The sequence below is a fragment of the Oncorhynchus masou genome, chromosome 9 (assembly GCF_036934945.1).
Source record: "Oncorhynchus masou masou isolate Uvic2021 chromosome 9, UVic_Omas_1.1, whole genome shotgun sequence".
Lineage (NCBI taxonomy): Eukaryota > Metazoa > Chordata > Actinopteri > Salmoniformes > Salmonidae > Oncorhynchus > Oncorhynchus masou.
The window spans coordinates 15,812,198-15,832,741 of record NC_088220.1 but is presented as its reverse complement, the minus strand read 5'-3'; the positions used below and the strand labels follow the sequence as shown (position 1 = coordinate 15,832,741).

The following is a 20,544-nucleotide window of genomic DNA, read 5'->3' as shown; positions in this document are numbered from 1 at the left end:
CATGAAATAAAAAATGTGTTAACTGAAAATGTACTAAGAATCATGTATGACCGTGTACATTGTAACTTGAACATTCGGTATGCATTTGAAGATAGCCACAGTGTATTCGATATGTATCAGAAGTCAGTGGGCGCTGAAGGAAGTCTCGTTTCCTCTGCTGTGATTGGTTAAATTTCTGTCGTCTTTTCTCGACGTTATGACGTTGCTAGTTTTGATAGGTCTGCCGTACAACTCACGTGTTGATACTGGAGTTTTGAATTTGAATCAGTGCGTTGGAACTCTTCGTCCGTCGCTGTAACTTTTAAACTAGCTGCTAATTTTCTAGTGAACTATTTGGTCCAAACTTAAGCCATGTCTTTTTCAAGAGCTCCAGTGAAACGATTTAATGAAAATATCGGTAAGTTAAATAATGATTTAGCTGAGCAAACCTAGCCAATTAACGTTAGCTGCTTTAAGTAATTTAGCCAGCTAATCTAACGTTAGTTAGCTAAAACGTTAGCTAGATTAGCGCTAACGTAGCTATCCAACAATATTTTGTATATAATTGCTTACTAACTAGCTAGTTAACGTAAACGTTACTCCAATCCACCAAGCAAAGGGCAAAACGTCCACGTCGGTTACGGTAGTTAATTGGATACCTATGTTGATAGTCACGCCAATGCTTTTACACAGGCAGACCAATTCTGATATTTCTCTCTCACTTTTGACAATAATTGAGCAAAACATGAGAATTGGGCTGCCTGTGTTTTCATCATGTTTTGTTCAGGCTGCGCCCCAGCACCGGGCACATATGAGCTGAAACCAGGAGAGGTGAAGGGACCTGCCTCTTTCCACCGGTCAGAGCGCTTCAAACTGCTCAAAGCCAGTGGTGGTGAGTTTAACTGTCAGACATCTGAAGCTCTACTCTAAACAAAATAATTGTCATACCAAATAACTTAAAAAACTTTTGACAGTAGATCTACACTACCTGTCAAGTTTTAGAACACGTCATTCAAGGGGTTTTCTTTATTTCTACTATTTTCTACATTGGAGAATAATAATGAAGACATCAGAACTACTAACCAAAAAAGTGTTAAATTAATCACAATATATTTTCTATTTGTGATCATTCAAATAGTCACCTTTTGCCTTGACAGCTTTGTACACTCTTGGCATTCTCTCAACCAGCTTCATGAGGTTGTCACCTGGAATGCATTTACATTAACAGGTGTGCCTTGTTAAATGTTGTCATTTCTTTCCTTAATGCATTTGAGCCAATCAGTTGTGTTGTGACAATGTAGTGGGGTATACAGAAGAAAGCCCTATTTGGTAGAAGACCAAGTCCATATTATGGCAATAACAGCTCAAACAAGCAAAGAGAATGACAGTTCATCATTACTTTAAGACATGAAGGTCAGTCAATACTTACATTTCAAGAACTTTGAAAGTTTATTCAAGTGCGGTCGCAAAAACCATCAAGCGCTATGATGAAACTGTCTCATGAGGACCGCCACAGGAAAGGAAGACCCAGAGTTACATCTGCTGTAGAGGATAAGTTCATTAGTTACCAGCCTCAGAAATTGCAGCCCAAATGAATGCTTCAGAGTTCAAGTAACAGACACATCTCAACATCAACTGTTCAGAGGAGACTGTGAATCAGGCCTTAATGGTCAAATTGCCGCAAAGAAACACTACTAAATGACAGCAATGAGAAAAAGAGACCTTCTTGTGCCAAGAAACATGAGCAATGGACATTAGACCAGTGGAAATTTGTCCTCTGGTCTAGAGTCCAAATTTGCGATTTTCAGCTCCAACCGCCGTGTCTTTGTGAGATGCAGTGTGGGTGACCGGATGATCTCTGCATGTGTGTTAAACATCATAAAGAATGGAGGAGGCACACTTAACCAGCATGGTTACCACAACATTCTGCAGCGATACGCCATCCCATCTGGTTTGCGGTTAGTGGGACTGTCATTTGTTTTTCAGCAGGACAATGACCCAACACACCTCCAGGCTGTGTAAGGGCTATTTGACCAAGAAGGAGAGTGATGGAGTGCTGCATCAGATAACCTGGCCTCCACAACTGCCTGACCTCAACCTAATTGAGATGGTTTGGGATGAGTCGGACCTCAGAGTGAAGGAAAAGCAGCCAACAAGTGTTCAGCATATGTGTAAACTCCTTCAAGACTGTTGGAAAAGCATTCCAGGTGAAGCTGGTTGAGAGAATGCCAAGTGTGCAAAGCTGTCATCAAGGCAAAGGGTGGCTATTTGAAGAATCTCAAATATAAAATATGTTTGGTTACTACATGATTCTGTGTACTGTTGTGCTGCAATGTAGAAAATAGTACAAATAAAGGAAAAACCATTGAATGAGTAGGCGTTCCAAAACTTTTGACCGGTAGTGTACAGCCTAGATGTTTTTACTTTCTACACCATTGTAATTTCACAATTTTCTCTCCATTCAGCTCCTTTCATCCCACCACCATCTCCTTCTAAAGATGTTCCTATGTCACCTGTGGCTGTGCGTAGGACCATGTCTGTGGATGGCCTGGTAAGTTGGTGTTTATTTTTTATTTTATTGATTATCCAAAAAATACAATATACATGCAGTGAAGCCGCTCAACAACTATACCACACCAGTCACCCAACAGACTCCCATTCAGAGTGACACACAGAAGCATCCAGGGGCACGTTGACAGATCTCCCACCAGGCCGAAAAGCGTGAACGCGAACCCCCCCACAGTTCCCCAATAACTGTCCCTCAACCATTTGAGACCCCCCCCCCAAGAAGAAAATATATAATTCATACCATTCCCCACCCCCAAGAACCCCCCCCCCAATGCACCAAAAACCAAGTAAGTGACCGAAAGAGAAGAAAATCAAATCAAATTTTATTTGTCACATACACATGGTTGGCAGATGTTAATGCGAGTGTAGCGAAATGCTTGTGCTTCTTGTTCCGACAATGCAGTAATAACCAACAAGTAATATGTGATATATTTTACATCATTTCCCATCAATTCCCATTATTAAAGTGGCTGGAGTTGAGTCAGTGTGTTGGCAGCAGCCACTCAATGTCAGTGGTGGCTGTTTAACAGTCTGATGGCCTTGAGATAGAAGCTGTTTTTCAGTCTCTCGGTCCCAGCTTTGATGCACCTGTACTGACCTCGCCTTCTGGATTGTAGCGGGGTGAACAGGCAGTGGCTCGGGTGGTTGTTGTCCTTGATGATCTTTATGGCCTTCCTGTGACATCGGGTGGTGTAGGTGTCCTGGAGGGCAGGTAGTGCGTTGTGCAGACCTCACTACCCTCTGGAGAGCCTTAAGGTTGTGGGCGGAGCAGTTGCCGTACTAGGCGGTGATACAGCCCGACAGGATGCTCTCGATTGTGCATCTGTAGAAGTTTGTGAGTGCTTTTGGTTTGGTTTGTTATGGTTGCGGGACATGTCAGTGGCACTGTATTGTCCTCAAAGCGGGCAAAAAAGTAATTTAGTCTGACTGGGAGCAAGACGTCGTGGTCTGTGACGGGCTGGTTTTCTTTTTGTAATCTGTGATTGACTGTAGACCCTGCCACATGCCTCTTGTGTCTGAGTCATTGAATTGAGATTCTACTTTGTCTCTATACTGACGCTTAGCTTGTTTGATTGCCTTGCGGAGGGAATAGCTACACTGTTTGTATTCGGTCATGTTTCCGGTCACCTTGCCCTGATTAAAAGCAGTGGTTCGCGCTTTCAGTTTCACGCGAATGCTGCCATCAATCCATGGTTTCTGGTTTGGGAATGTTTTAATCATTGCTATGGGAACGACATCTTCAACGCACGTTCTAATGAACTCGTTCACCGAATCAGAGTATTCATCATTGTTGTTTGATGCAATACGAAACATATCCCAGTCCACGTGATGGAAGCAGTCTTGGAGTGTGGAATCAGACCTCAGCACGGGAGCTTCTTGTTTTAGTTTCTGTCTGTAGGCAGGGATCAACAAAATGGATTCGTGGTCTGCTTTTCTGAAAGGAGAGCGCGGCAGGGCCTTATATGCGTCGCGGAAGTTAGAATAGCAATGATCCAAGGTTTTTCCAGCCCTGGTTTCGCAATCAATATGCTGATACAATTTAGGGAGTCTTGTTTTCAGATTAGCCTTGTTAAAATCCCCAGCTACAGTGTATGCAGCATCAGGATATATGGATTCCAGTTTGCAAAGAGTCAAAAAAAAGTTTGTTCAGAGCCATCGATGTGTCTGCTTGGGGGGGAATATATACGGCTGTGATTATAATCGAAGAGAATTCCCTTGGTAGATTATGCGGTCGACATTTGATTGTGAGGAATTCTAAATCAGGTGAACAGAAGGATTTGAGTTCCTGTATGTTGTTGTGGCCACACCACGTCTCGTTAACCATGAAGCATACCCCCCTGCCCCTCTTCTTACCAGAAAGATGTTTGTTTCTGTCGGCGCGATGCGTGGAGAAACCAACTGGCTGCACCGACTCCGATAGCGTCTCTCCAGTGAGCCATGTTTCCGTGAAGCAAAGAACGTTAGTCTCTGATGTCCCTCTGGAATGCTACCCTTGCTCGGATTTCATCAACCTTGTTGTAAAGAGACTGGACATTGGCAAGAAGAATGCTAGGGAGTGGTGCACGATGTGCCCGTCTCCGGAGTCTGACCAGAAGACCGCTTCCTTTCCCCCTTTTATGAAGTCGTTTTTTTGGGTCGCCGACTGGGATCCATTCCGTTGTCCTGGGTGAAAGGCAGAACACAGGATCCGCTTCGCGAAAGTCATATTCTTGGTCGTACTGATGGTTAGTTGACGCTGTTCTTATATTCAGTAATTCTTCTCGACTGTATGTAATGAAACCTAAGATGACCCGGGGTACCAATGTAAGAAATAACACGTAAAAAAAAAAACCTGCATAGTTTCCTAGGAACGCAAAGTGAGGCGGCCATCTCTGTCGGCGCCGGAAGTTAAATATATGGGAAATCTGCTCTTAGTATTTGCCCAGTAGGTTTCCTCAAGGAGAAAGCCCCCCACAAAGACGGAAGAAAACAGCTAACAACACTGCAAAAAAAGGACATCAAGGACAACTAAAATCATAACAGCAATCCCAACCGTATATGTTTGTATGCATGTCTGGCACTATTACATGTACAGTCGTGGCCAACCGTTATGAGAATGACACAAATATGAATTATCACAAAGTGCTGCTTCAGTGTCTTTAGATATTTTTGTCAGATGTTACTATGGAATAATGAAGTATAATTACAAGCATTTCATACGTGTCATAGGATTTTATTGACAATTACATGAAGTTGATGCAAAGAGTCAATATTTGCAGTGTTGACCCTTCTTTTTCAAGACCTCTGCAATCTGCCCTGGCATGTTGTCAATTAACTTCTGGGCCACATCCTGACTGATGGCAGCCCATTCTTGCATAATCAATGCTTGGAATTTGTCAGAATTTGTGGGTGTTTGTTTGTCCACCTGCCTCTTGAGGATTGACCACAAGTTGTCAATGGGATTAAGGTCTGGGGAGTTTCCTGGCCATGGACCCAAAATATCAATAATATTTTCCCCCAAGCCACTTAGTTATCACTTTTTCCTTATGGCAATGTGCTCCATCATGCTGGAAAAGGCATTGTTCGTCACCAAACTGTTCCTGTATGGTTGGGAGAAGTTGCTCTCGGAGGATGTGTTGGTACCATTCTTTATCCATGGTTGTGTTCTTAGGCAAAATTGTGAGAGCCCACTCCCTTGGCTGAGAAGCAACTCCTCACATGAATGGTCCCAGAATGCTTTACTGTTGGCTTGGCACAGTACTGATGGTCGCGCTCACCTTGTCTTCTCCGGACAAGCTTTTTTCCGGATGCCCCAAACAATCGGAAAGAGGATTTATCAGAGAAAATGACTTTGCCCCAGTTCTCAGCAGTCCAATCCCTGTACCTTTTTGCAGAATATCAGTCTCTCTGATGTTTTTCCTGGAGAGAAATGGCTTCTTTGCTGCCCTTCTTGAGGCCATCCTCAAAGTCTTCGCCTCACTGTGCGTGCAGATGCACTCACACCTGCCTGCTGCCATTCCTGAGCAAGCTCTGTACTGGTGGTTTCTAGGTCCCGCAGCTGAATCAACTTTAGGAGACGTTCCTGGCGCTTGCTGGACTTTTCTTGGGCGCCCTGAAGCTTTCTTCACAACAATTGAACCGCACTCCTTGAAGTTCTTGATGATCCGATAAATGGTTGATTTAGGTGCAATCTTACTGGCAGCAATATCCTTGCCTGTGAAGCCCTTTTTTTTGCAAAGCAATGATGACGTCACGTGTTTCCTTGCAGGTAACCATTATTGACAGAGGAAGGACAATGATTCCAAGCACCACCCTCCTTTTGAAGCTTCCAGTCTGTTATTCGAACTCAACCAGCATGACAGAATGATCTCCAGTCTTGTCCTCGTCAACACTCACACCTGTGTTAACGAGAGAATGGCTGACATGATGTCAGCTGGTCCTTTTGTGGCAGGGCTGAAATGTTGTTGTTTTTTGGGGGGGGGGTTCAGTTCATTTGCATGGCATTGAGGGACTTTACAAGTAATTGCAATTCATCTGATCACTCTTCATAACATTCTGGAGTATATACAAATTGTCATCATACAAACTGAGGCAGCAGACTTTGTGAAAATTAGTATTTGTGTCATTCTCAACTTTTGGCCACGACTGTCTGTGTGTTCTTGTATGCGCTTATTTGAGTGAGTGTGTGTATATGCATGTGTACACCTGCACGGCATCAGCCTCAGGCAAACCGACATTAGCTGTCCCACTCTGCCCCTCAGTGTCATTCAAACGTATGTTTTAGTAAGTTGGTGTTTACATAATAAACACATCCTCCCTGGTTGGCACAGCCACATCATCAAGATAACCTTGTCAGATTTGACAGTTTACTCTAGGAACTAAATGGCAGCAAACATGATGAAACTGGGAGGGACCTACTTGAATTTGTCGAATATATAAACTCTTGTTTTCCTTGCAAAACGTTTTCTGTTTGAGGAAACCGTTTCTGTTGCGAAATGTTTTGCAACTGAATCTGACTAATGGATACACCCCTGGTGCTTTAAAGGGATAGTTCAGGATTTTGGAGGAGCCCGTTATGTCTGTCCAGTATGTTCTCAACTAGCCTACCTGGTTAAATAAAGGTGAAATAAAAATAAATATTAATGAAGGAAGCCAATGCTAACTAGTGTTAGCGCAATGACTGAAATTCTACAGGAACACCTGGCCTGATAGTTTTTCCCATACTAGCTGATCTCATAGACTTAGTCATTGCGCTAACACTAGCAATAGCACTAATTCTAGTTGGCAGCTTCCTTCAAACTGAATGCATTGACATAAAATAGTATCCATGAGTTCATCTGACTCTGGGGAAAGTAAATGAAGGGTTTCATTGCCAAAATCCTGAACTGTCCCTTGAACCTTAATGTAATGGCCCTCTGCAATTCATTCTTCCATTCCTCCTTCACCCAGGTTGATGGTTCCATGTCAAAGAAAGACAAGAGCGGCCAATCGATGCAGATGAAACAGCAGAAACTCCTGGAGAAAGAGGTAGTGTTACCAGTTAAATGAAAATTAGCGACAAGAGACTTATCATGGATGTGGACTAGAGGTCGACCGATTATGAATTTTCAGCGCCGATACCGATTTATTGGAGGACCAAAAAAAGGGCGACACTGATTAATTGGCAGATTTTTATTTTTGTATTTTTTTTGTAATCATGACAATTACAACAATACTGAATGAACACTTATTTTAACGTAATATAATACATCAATAAAATCAATTTAGCCTCAAATAATGAAACCTGTTCAATTTGGTTTAAATAATGCAACAACAAAAAAGTGTTGGAGAAGAAAGTAAAAGTGCAATATGTGCCATGTAAAAAAGCTAATGTTTAAGTTCCTTGCTCAGAACTTGAGAACATATGAAAGCTGGTCGTTCCTTTTAACATGAGACTTCAATATCCCAAGGTAAGAGGTTTTACGTTGTAGTTATTATAGGACTATTTCTCTCTTTACGATTTGTATTTCATATATCTTTGACTATTGGATGTTCTTATAGGTACTTTTGTATTGCCAGTGTAACAGTATAGCTTCCGTCCCTCTTTGCTCCTACCTGGGCTCGAACCAGGAACACAACAACAGCCACCCTCGAAGCAGCGTTACCCATGCAGAGCAAGGGGAACAACCACTTCAAGTCTCAGAGCGAGTGACGTTTGAAACGCTATTAGCACGCACCCCGCTAACTAGCTAGTAATTTCACATCAGTTACTCCAGCCTAATCTCGGGAGTTGATAGGCTTGAAGTCATAAACAGTGCGATGCTTGAAGCATTGCGAAGAGCTGCTGGCAAAACGCACGTAAGTGCGGTTTGAATGAATGCTTACGAGCCTGCTGCTGCCTACCACCGCTCAGACTGCTCTATCAAATCATAGACTTAATTATAACATAATAACATATTAATAACCTATGGCTCGTATTTCTATGGTCAAATCCGGAAACTATCATTTCGAAAACAAAATGTTTATTTCTGTGAAATACGGAACCGTTCCTTATTTTATCTAACGGATGGCATCCCTAAGTCTAAATATTGCTGTTACATTGTAAAACCTTCAATGTTATGTCACAATTACGTAAAATTCTGGGAAATTAGTTTGCAATGAGCCAGGCTGCCCAAACTGTTGCATATACCCTGACTCTGCGTACAATGAACGCAAATGAAGTGACACAATTTCACCTGGTTAGTATTGCCTGCTAACCTTTCTTTTAGCTAAATATGCAGGTTTAAAATATATACTACTTTGTATTGATTTTAAGAAAGGCATTGATGTTTATGGTTAGGGACACATTGGAGCAACAACAGTCCTTTTTTGCGAATGCGCATAGATGAGATGCAATGCAGGACACGCTAGATAAACTAGTAATATCATCATCCATGTGTAGTTATAACTAGTGATTATGATTGATTGTTTTTTATAAGATAAGTTTAATGCTAGCTAGCAATTTACCTTTGCTTCTTACTGCATTCGCGTAACAGGCAGGCTCCTCGTGAGGCAGGTGGTTAGAGTGTTGGACTAGTTAACCGTAAGGTTACAAGATTGAATCCCCGAGCTGACAAGGTAAAAATCTGTCGTTCTGCCCCTGAACAAGGCAGTTAACCCACCGTTCCTAGGCTGTCATTGAAATTAAGAATGTGTTCTTAACCTGGAGTGACGACCAGCCCGTGAACGGGACCGTTATCATCATCTGACACTAATTAGCATAACGCAACGGACATAAATCTTCCTAGAAAATCTTCCTATTCATGAAAATCACAAGTGAAATATATTGGAACACAGCTTAGCCTTTTGGTAATCACCCTGTCATCTCAGATTTTCAAAATATGCTTTACAGCCAACGCGAGACAAGAATTTGTGTAAGTTTATCATAGCCTAGCATAGCATTATGCCTTGCTAGCAGCAGGCAAACTTGTCATGGAAATTAGAGAAGCAATCAAATTAAATTGTTTACCTTTGAACTTCGGATGTTTTCACTCACGAGACTCCCAGGTAGACAGCCAAAGTTCATTTTTCCCCAAAATATTATTTTTGTAGGTGAAATAGCTCCGTTTGTTCTTCACGTTTGGCTGCGAAATCGCCCGGAAATTGCGGTCACCACAACCCCGAAAAATATTCCACATCAGCGTAAGCTCGTTGATGGTACATTCACAGCCATATAGGGAGTCATTGGAGCGCAGCGCTTTCAAAACCTGGGGCACTTCCGGATTGGATTTTTCTCAGGCTTTCGCCTGCAACATCAGTTCTGTTATACTCACAGACAATATCTTTACAGGTTTGGAAACGTTAGCGTTTTCTATCCAAAGCTGTCAATTATATGCATATTCTAGCATCTTTTCCTGACAAAATATCCCGGGAAAACGGGATTTTTTTTTCTCCAAAAATGAAAATACTGCCCCCTAACACCAAGAGGTTTTAACTGACTTCACTCGTTAAATAAAGTTGTAAAAAAAAAAAAAATAATGCAAAATCGGCATCCAAAAATACATATTTCCGATTGTTACAAACTTGAAATCGGCCATTCTGATTAATCGGTCGACCTCTAATGTGGACACAAGGTTTTCCGGTTATCACAGCTGCTGTGACCTACCTTACTGCACGCCTTATTTTCTTCCTTCAATCTAATGCACTGATCCACCCTGTCTCTTCCCTCCCTCCTGTAGATCCGGTCCCTGGTGCAGCAGCGCGGGGAGCAGGACAGGCGCCTGGTAACCCTGGAGGAGGAGCTGAGGAAGGTGGAGGCCAAGCTGTTGTCTGCGGTCAGGGAGAAGACTGGTCTGGCAGCTAACGTCACCACCCTGGAGATACAGCTGGCTGAGCTTAAGAAGACTAACGAGTTCCTCAAGAACAAGGTAATGTGGTGTTTGATGGTAGTCAAACGTTGGTATGCTCAACACAATGAGTTGCTTTCCTAACAGATTTGGCCAAGTGCTGAAATTAAAAGCTATTTCAATGGAGAATCTCCATTTTTAAGAATGCTTTTTAGTCTTGGACGAGGCTAAATCTGTGCTTGGGGAAACCGGCCCAATGGTCTTAAAGCAAAAGTCTTTAACTGCAGGGTTAGAAAGGTATAAACTGGTTATGGGTTATCTGGGTCTAGTTGACAAAACAATACTGTTATCGGGTACTACCACCCAACTTGTTAAATTAGAAATGTTCGCATTTTCTGTTTGTACCTTGTTTTGTAAATGTCTGATTGTGTTGTGTTCCACCAGGTTTCTGCAGACACCACTAAGAAGAGGATCCAGTCTCTGTCTATGGAGCTGATGGAGGCCAGAAACAAATTGGACGTCAATGACAAGGTATGGCGCGTTCAGCACTACCCGACGTGTTCAAATTTTCAGATTGAAATATGCTGTATAGAACATACTAATATGTCAAATAAATTACTACGTTGGCTCTATTCATCACATTTCTATCTGCCAGGTTTGGCTCTGTTGTGTCTTTGGCTATGCCGGATTAAGTAATATGACATCCTATTCTATAAAATAATTTATCCGTAATTTCCATTTTCTGATTGAGCTAATCATTTAAAGGTAATTAACTAGAGTCGTGCAACACAAAATAATATTTATAGAGCTGTTATCTTCCGAATAAACTCTTAAAGACCTAGTAATATTTTACATCAATAGCAGTCAATATTAATCGTCATCTTAATTCAGTCTCATCTGAAAGTTGTAAATTCTTGGTTATCTGCACGAAACCTGGCTAACAATCGGCAATACAAATTGGGTTTAATTAGTTGTGCTTATGTTGGCTTCGTTCTGTAGTTATCTGAACCATTCTGACATCGGACCATCGTCCTACATCTTCGGAACAGGAAGTTCTATTGTTATCAAGGCTTTATATAGGAAGGAAGAGGAGGGCGTGTTTGAAAAGTTTTATAGCCCATATCCCTTCACAGGGGCGGGCTACTGATTGAGCAGAGCCCTATCTTATGAAAACTCAAATCTCACATTTAGAAGCTAAAATCACATTTCATCCCATCACAAATAATTTCATATTCAAACATTTAATTTGAACAAAAATTCCATGTGAATCCGGTAACTCTGATGTATAGACCTTCCACGGTAGAGTTTGTCATCTTATCATTGATGAGAATGTATCAGATGACAACCGCACTGACATCATATTCATTAAGTACCACCACATATGTTCAATTGGTCGGATTACCAGAATATAGTTAATTTCCTCCCACCACCTGATGTTCCCAGAATCTCTGTTAACCAAGGTTTTTACAAATGTAACATCAGTGGGGTAGAGAGGAAAAGGGGGGGAAGATGTATTTATGACTGTCATAAACCTACCCCCAGGCCAATGTCATGACAGCTCTATTCATCACATTTCTATCTGCAAGGTTTGGCTCTATTCATCACATTTCTATCTGCAAGGTTTGGTGACTGAATGTGGCCCTGTTCACACACCATTTACTATCCTGTCTATCTAGTGGTGTTTGCCTTACACTCCTCTCTAAATTATTAATGTGTGTGCTGATATTGTGTTTTTGTTCAGGAGCTGAGTTTCCTGCAGGTGTAGTATGGATGGTTGAGTGACTGACAGTTGTTGTCCTATCAGGAGCTGAGTTTCCTCCAGATCAGTACAGAGGGCCAGGTGAAGTTGCTGGAGACAGACCTGGAGGCAGCCAGAGCGACACTCACCTCCCTGAGGGAGAGGAACAAGGACCTGGGTGAGACCACCTGACCTCACTGACACCTCATCGTTAACCTGCCTAGTGCTTATCAATCAATTAAATGTTTTTTATACAGGACATTTATTACCAACAAAATCTAGTTCAAAGTCCTAAACTAATAAAGGTGAGAAAGATTAACACAATTTAAAATTAAGAGATGCATTAAAATAGTCAAACAAGTCTGTGTTGACACTTTACCCCTAATACAGTACCTGGCTTAGTTGGACAAAAAAAATAAAAAATAATGTAATGTTTGGTTTTCAGAGGACCTCCACCATGACACCAAAGTCCAGAACGAGGAGCTGGAGAATGATATGGATACGCTGCACGGTAAGTTGTGTGTTTATGTCCATTCTCCCATCCTCTGTATAATTCCTCCTTTAGATGGCATGATTCTAACCATGTGCTGTATCCCTGTTTCTCAGCTGTGATCCAGGAGCTGAGAGAGGAGGTCAATGTTCTTCAGGGTTACCTGGACAAAGCCAACGACCACATCCAGGTACTAATATACTGGTCACTGAGGGAAGAAACATGTAAGGAGACACACATCCAGGAACTAATATACTGGTCACTGAGGGAAGAAACATGTAAGGAGACAAACATCCAGGTACTAATATACTGGTCACTGAGGGAAGAAACATGTAAGGAGACAAACATCCAGGTACTAATATACTGGTCACTGAGGGAAGAAACATGTAAGGAGACACACATCCAGGAACTAATATACTGGTCACTGAGGGAAGAAACATGTAAGGAGACACACATCCAGGAACTAATATACTGGTCACTGAGGGAAGAAACATGTAAGGAGAGACACACATCCAGGAACTAATATACTGGTCACTGAGGGAAGAAACATGTAAGGAGACACACATCCAGGAACTAATATACTGGTCACTGAGGGAAGAAACATGTAAGGAGAGACACACATCCAGGAACTAATATACTGGTCACTGAGGGAAGAAACATGTAAGGAGACACACATCCAGGAACTAATATACTGGTCACTGAGGGAAGAAACATGTAAGGAGACACACATCCAGGAACTAATATACTGGTCACTGAGGGAAGAAACATGTAAGGAGACACACATCCAGGAACTAATATACTGGTCACTGAGGGAAGAAACATGTAAGGAGACACACATCCAGGTACTAATATACTGGTCACTGAGGGAAGAAACATGTAAGGAGAGACACACATCCAGGAACTAATATACTGGTCACTGAGGGAAGAAACATGTAAGGAGAGACACACATCCAGGAACTAATATACTGGTCACTGAGGGAAGAAACATGTAAGGAGACACACATCCAGGAACTAATATACTGGTCACTGAGGGAAGGAAGAACTAAATACTGGTCACTGAGGGAAGAAACATGTAAGGAGAGACACACATCCAGGTACTAATATACTGGTCACTGAGGGAAGAAACATGTAAGGAGACACACATCCAGGAACTAATATACTGGTCACTGAGGGAAGAAACATGTAAGGAGACACACATCCAGGTACTAATATACTGGTCACTGAGGGAAGAAACATGTAAGGAGAGACACACACACACAAAGCAAGTCAAATGAAACTAGTTCAGACAGGACAAACCATTCGATAAGGGAGAGGAATGGTAAAAAAAAAATCTCAAAGGGAATGTTTCCAATTTTTGGGGAGGGGAGAGCTTAAGGGAGGGATAGAAGGAAGGAGAGGTTGATGCTTAAAGCTGTGTGGAGGGAGGGAACAGGAGATGAAATACTAACATTTTAAAACATTTATTTAACCTTTATTTAACTATGCAAGTCGGTTAAGAACATATTCTTATTTTACAATGATGGCCAAACCCTCCCCTAACCCGGATGACGCTGGGCCAATTGTGCACTGCCCTATGGGACTTCTGATCACGGCCGGTTGTGAGCCCGGGATCGAACAAGGGTCTGTAGTGACGCTTATAACACAGATGCTGCGCCACTCGGGAGCCTGTTAAACATACTTCTTACTGAGGGAAGAAATGTGTATGGAGGAACTACTTGACTGGTCCATGATCATGCTTACATCGGGTTTTCAACGTAGACAGAAAATAGTTATAATTGAGGCTGTTATAACATGCTATTGTGTCTCCTTAGGATCTGCGTATGAAGCTTCATGGGAAGATGGAGATGGTGAACAGCATCTCTGAGTCTCAGCAGCAGAAACTGGGGTGAGCTAATGCACATGTCCTCCCTGAACAACTTCTTTCAGAATCATTGAAATTCAGGGTTTATTTTTCTGTCCACATTGAAATTGATGACATCAGTTTCCAAGTTGTCTTGGTTGACATGCAAAACAACAGCTGATCTCACACCATGTCCTTTTCTCTCAGCCATCTTGAGCAGAAACTTGAGCAGTGCACCGCGGAGCTCGAAAACTCTCAGAACATTCTCCGTCAGAAGGAGGAGGAGTCAGAGAAAGGTCAGCAGGACCTGCAGGCTTCCCGTGATGCTTTGCAGGAGACGGAGAAGCTTCTGGAGCGGCGAGAGGCGGAGCTGATGTCCTCCCAGAAGGCATTGGGAGAGATGGAGGTACAGATGCAACGGGCCAACCAGGAAGTGTCTGACTCCCAGATTGCAGTGCGGCAGCAAGAGGCGGAGCTAGTGCGGCTGCAAGAGGTGCTGAGGAGGACAGGGGAGGAGCTGGATGAGAAAGTAGCTCACCTGGAAGAGAAGTGCAAGGTCCTGGAGGAGGAGAGCGGTACACAAACAATCCTAGTCCCTAATTTATATTACTGACATACCCTTAAGTACTAGACTCTTGATGGTTCCTTGTAGATCTGAAAGAATGTCTATAATGGGAGTTTATCTTAAGCAGATTTATCAGGAATTTCTGATCTTACCCTTTTCCAGTTTTCCTGAATGGTCAGGTTTTGGGGTATTGTTTCTAGGTTGCTCTTATCTGTGTGGGCTCTATATCAAGTGTCTGTATCTGTCTTTAGTTAGTAGCCAGGGGAGAGTGGAGGAGCTGAAGGCAGAACTGAGCCTCCTGCGGGAGAACAGGAGGAGTGAGGAGGTGGTGCAGGAGCAGCTGGAGCTGACACACACCTCCCTGGCTGAGGAGCTGAAGCAGGAAAAGGTTAGTGGTGTTGGGAATGACTTGAATCCAATATGGCACCCATTAAAATCCTACATCTGACTCTCCTCTCGTTCTCCCCAGGAGCATGCAGCCTCCCTGGCCTCAGTGCTGGAGAGGGTGAGGGAGGAGACGGAGGAGGAAAGGAAACAGTTGGAGGATGAGTTGGAGGAGGCTCTAGGAGTGCTGTCGGTTCTGGAGTTGCAGGATGAGCGGAGAGGGGAGGCCCTACAGGGTCTCCAACAGGAGAAGAGCGAGTTGGAGAGAGAGCTGACTGAGACCAGAGCACTGCTAGACAGGTGAGTCTGGAGGTTTAACGCGGAACTGAAAACTGAAAATTAATGTTTTTAACATCCTTTGAAATAGTGTTTCAAATAAGAGAAGTTGGTTGGCTGGAGTTGCCGTGGAGTTTAGCTACAGGTTTAGCTGAATCGACGACTGTGGGACAAGGCCATCCCGGCCAGTGGGATTGATGAAGACGACCGGCGCCCCGGGGGATTGATGAAGCCGACCGGCGCCCCCGGGGATTGATGAAGACGACCGGCGCCCCCGGGGATTGATGAAGACAGCTTGTGCCTGTCAATGCAATACAATTCTACTCTGACGCAGTCTACAGAAATTGGGAGACAATCTGATCCAATAATCAGAGTATATTTTTGATATCGCGATTTAATTTTTTTACTTGTCCATTCGGGCAACTTAAATCTATATTCTGCTTCCCTGACAAAATGTTTTTTCTTAACCTGGGGAAGCGGACAAGTGTTAATGTCGAGCCCTGTTATGTGACAAAGATTAGGAATTCTGCACCTCCCCTTTGCTCAAACTGTTCCTTTCAGCGTTGTGTGTTGTCTCCATCCAGGAGGAGCAGTGACGTGCAGGTGGTACACTCTACCATGAGGAGCCTGCAGGAGGAACACACCATCTCCCTCAGCAAGATAGGAGACCTGGCCACTGAACTGGAGAGGTACGGAGTTGACCTGTTGTCCAATATTAATGTGTTTAAAGGGACCCTTTCACAAAGAAAAAAAAAAACCACTTTCATTCTTGTTTCACTAAACTTAACTTTTGATGGATGAAAACATCTGAAACTTAATTTTAAGTGAACTGTCCCTTTAACTTTGGGTTAAAGTATTAGCAGTCATGGCTCTGTAAAAGCTGATTTATGGTCAATTAGGTTCTGCGGTGTCAGTACAGCGTTAATGACAGTTCAGGGCAGTCTTAACTTCTTGCGCTTCGTAGAGCTGTTGTCTTGGAGTAAGTGAGTTTGTGTTTATACAGGACGTACTGCCCCCACCTACCGCCAATGCGGAGATATATGGAGCTCTCTGCATTGCAATTTATTAGGCGGGAGATGCATGGCCTTGCAGTACGGAGCTTGATTTGGCCTCCGGAGGCTCTGCAATTGTCGTACGGAGCCTCTACACCACATCCCCGGATCAAGCCTAAATCGGCTTTAAGACTTCAAAATGTGTATTTTGTTCCACCAGCTCCAGGCAGGCCCTGAAGGGAGCAGAGGAGAGGGGTAGAGCGCTGGAGGAAGAGGTGGAGAGGGTGACGAAGCAGATGAAAGAAGAGGTGGAGAGAGTGAATCAGCGTAAAGAGGTGGAGGTGAAGAAAGTGAGGGAGGAGATGGAGGGGGAGCAGGAGAAACATCTAGCTGACCAGCAGGCTCAGGAGAAAGCAAGAGCGGAGTATGCAAGGTGAGCTCATAAGGCTTCTCAATATTTGGTGATTGAATGTGCAACCTCTGACGCTCTCCCTTCTCTCGGTCCCCCACCTCCCCTCTAGAATGCTGTTGGCGGCACAGACTCGTCTAGCTCAGAGAGATGAGGAGATGAAGAGGGCTGAGGAGGAGGTGCAGAGACAGCTGCAGGAGGAGAGGATGGAGAAAGAGGAGGTTCAAAGGCTACTGGAGCAGGAGAAAGGAGAGAGGGAGGTGCAGAGGAGAGACTTGAAGCAATGGATGTCAGAGGAGGTGGGGAGGCTAGAGAGACAGGTGGAGGTGTTAGAGGAGGAGAAGCTAGCTCTTCAGTGCTTGGTAGGAGAGGTGGAAAAGGAGAAACTGAGCCTTCACAACCAGTTGGAGAATATGGAGGATCAGGTAAAGAAAGATCTGCCCTGTCTAGAGAACCACATGGAGGTAGAGAAAGAGAGGGATGAACTGAAAACGGTAGTGGAGATGTTTGAAATAGACAAACGGGGCCTTCAGGACCAGGTAGAACTAATACACAACCGACTGATGAAGGCAGAAGAACAGAGAGCTGGTCTCCAGAGCCAGGTAGAACTGATGGAAGAGAAGGTTTCTCTCCAGAGCCAGGTGCACCCAGTTGTCCAGGAGAAGGTGACTCTCCAGAGCCAGGTGGATGTGGTGGTCAAGGAGGTGGTTTCTCTCCAGAGCCAGGTGCACCCGGTGGTCAAGGAGGTGGTTTCTCTCCAGAGCCAGGTGCACCCAGTTGTCCAGGAGAAGGTGACTCTCCAGTGGGAGATAGATGAACAGAGAAGAGACTTCCAGAGACAGCTGGTGGCAACTCGGGACAAGAGGTGAGGAGGACCAGGAATCACTTGCTGGGCTGTGAAGATCAGGGCCTGTATTCATGAACTGTCTGAGTGCTGTTCTTGGATCAGTTTCCCCTTTCAGATGAATGAATAAATGCAATTGCATGGACAGGGGAACTGAGCCTGGAGCCGCACCCTACTCTGAGACCTTATGAATACGCGGCCAGATCATCAAGTAGAAGACAATGGTATTATAACACCAAAGGATAGGCTCTCAATACACTGTTCCAACTCTGTCCTTTCCTCTCTCAGTGATGCAGAGACAGAACACTGGAGGAGACAGTACGAGGAGCTCTACACTAAGGTCAAGCCCTTCCAGGTCAGTCACAGCAGAGGCAAGGGGTCACCACTGCCGCATTATGGGAAATGTAGTTCCTCTTTAGATGTTTTCTTCTGTGTTGCTGCCAATGGTCATGTATATTTCCCCATATGAATAGAAGGGGTACACCCATCATTGACTTAAATGGGGGAGAGCCCATTCTACTGTTTCAAATTCTATGTTCCCCCATCTCTTCCTCCGGTTGGTCTGGCCCTGCAGGAGCAGCTGAATGGGTTTGCTGCAGAACGGGACGCGCTACTGAATGAGAATGGGGCAAACCAGGAGGAGCTGACCCGGCTCGCGGACGCCTACGCTCGTCTGCTGGGTCACCAGAACCAGAAACAGAAGATCAGACACGTGGTGAAGCTCAAAGATGAGAACGTCTCCCTCAAACAGGTCAGATGCCTCCGTCTGGTTTACAGATATAAATACTGTATAAGCATGGGCTATATTGATTGGAGTTAACAAAATATGATTATAGCAACACACACACTTTAGTTACCACTAAATTATAGAGTAGAAGTTTCGCCATTGTTTTCATATATCCACTTCTTTTAAATCCATGAAGGGAATGGTGTTGGTAAAAGCTTTTGGGTGTACTACAGTCTGACATGATTGTAAAGTGTGTGTGTGTGTGTGTAGGAGCTGTCTGGACAAAAGCGTCTGCTAAATGGGATATATTTATATATATTTAAAGTGTGTGTGTGTGTGTGTGTAGGAGCTGTCTAAGCTGCGTGCCCAGGTGTCTCGTCAGAAGGGAGGCCAGCCCCAACGCAGGGTTGACCCCATTAAAGCCTTGAACCACCTGGACAGCAAGGAGAACGAGCAGCCTGCTGCCGCACCTCTCAGACAGGGTGAGTACACACCAGCGTTCTTTTCGCGAGTAATTGACAGCATTTGGCAGACTTTTAAAGACCTATAAACCGTCACATGAACATTGTCTGACAGAAAATATCCTGATGAATATCAATCACATTGGCTGCATGGCAGTTGGCTTAGGTTGTCTTTCAATGGCATCACCTCTACTCTGCCTGTCTTGATCTATGCTCACGTAGTGAATTTACAACAATTTGGCCCAACCTGTGACAGACACAGCTGTTTTTGGCTCATGTGTGAAGTGTTCATGTATTTTATGAATGCTTTTTCTAGATGAATCTGCCCAAGAACTGACAAATGTCCACTAATGCCTGTTTGCGTAGGGTATATCTAGCTTCAAGATAGCTAGCTACAGATGTCGGGTCTTAATTTGAGCTAGATTGCTATAGCAGGAAAATAATCCTGCAGCAATGGGAAATGTGGATTATAATTAATGGACATTTTTGTTGGGGCTGATACATTTTTTTGTTAGGGAAAATCAAGTCTGAAATTTGAGTCGAAATTGCAAACTTCAGAAGCTTTTTTTAAACCTGAAATGTACCCCTCATCAGAGGATTAAATACATGTAACTCTAATCCTGTCTCTTTTAGGAAACCGCTGTTGAAAGTTAAACAATGGACAGACCCTCATAGGAAGCACCAACTGTCCTGGGTGAACCGGACGCCTCCTGTTGAGTCAAGAGGATGTCATGGTCTTGCGTAATATTTAATTGTCATTTGATACCAAATGCTCTGAAAAGCTACTTGCTGAATCTACAAGGGGGGTGTTTGTTTCTGCTAAAACATATACAGGATTACAAAGGCCTTTCCTTCCATCCTATAGAGCAATTCTGTCAGTATCGGCATGAAACATGTCGTCATTCTTTTGCTACAGCATTCATATTAAGCACAAAATGTTTTGTTTTGTTCAACATAACATACAGTTGTGTATAATGCAAATACACTGTACATGTTTAGCTGTATTAATGTACATTTTGTTTGATTAGACATGATTTCCAGAAGATGGGAATGTAACTTCTCTCTTTTCACTGGTTTACCTTTTTACTTCCTTCCAACAGTCTGACTCTTGTAAATAAAGCCCCACATGTTCTCTCTTCCTTCACACTGAGAGAAGCGGATGATTTGTTCTAAATAAATGTAGGGAGTGTGTTTTTGATGTGGGGTCATTCTATACACGCCTGTTGACATTACTGTTATACCATGTCTGACACGGGCCTGTTCATTCACAAAGAAATGGGTTGTGTTAAATGTCCCATACCTGTGAACTCCTGTACTCGTTTGATCAGACACCACAGATTTAGACCTGAGCCATCTTAAATATTCTGATATCAGGCATGGTTAGATATTATTTATATTCCCCATGTTTAATGGGGTGTGTTTGTAAATTCACATGGGCAGAAACCTCTGTCTCCTGACACCCAACAGCCACATTCTGCTGTAGCCAG

At 43.5% G+C, this 20,544-nt stretch overlaps 1 protein-coding gene across 4 annotated transcripts; it reads left to right on the top strand.

Annotated features, from left to right (window-relative positions):
• Positions 1-253: 253 nt before the first annotated feature.
• hmmr (hyaluronan-mediated motility receptor (RHAMM)) lies at positions 254-20,248 on the top strand. 4 transcript variants are annotated; one of them, XM_064973253.1, is made up of 22 exons: positions 254-397; positions 767-871; positions 2,445-2,530; positions 7,477-7,554; positions 10,224-10,412; positions 10,776-10,862; positions 12,136-12,247; positions 12,515-12,580; positions 12,676-12,749; positions 14,371-14,444; positions 14,607-14,974; positions 15,216-15,352; positions 15,434-15,648; positions 16,209-16,313; positions 16,837-17,049; positions 17,138-17,648; positions 17,691-17,750; positions 17,793-17,890; positions 18,158-18,224; positions 18,444-18,620; positions 18,943-19,078; positions 19,691-20,248. In XM_064973253.1, the coding sequence occupies exons 1-22, from the start codon at positions 352-354 to the stop codon at positions 19,702-19,704; spliced, it is 3,018 nt and encodes a 1,005-aa protein (XP_064829325.1). In that variant the 5' UTR covers positions 254-351; the 3' UTR covers positions 19,705-20,248. The 4 variants fall into 4 exon arrangements, with proteins under 4 accessions (XP_064829325.1, XP_064829324.1, XP_064829323.1 ...); XM_064973252.1 differs by having other exon boundaries at positions 17,691-17,890; XM_064973251.1 differs by having other exon boundaries at positions 17,138-17,750.
• Positions 20,249-20,544: the final 296 nt, after the last annotated feature.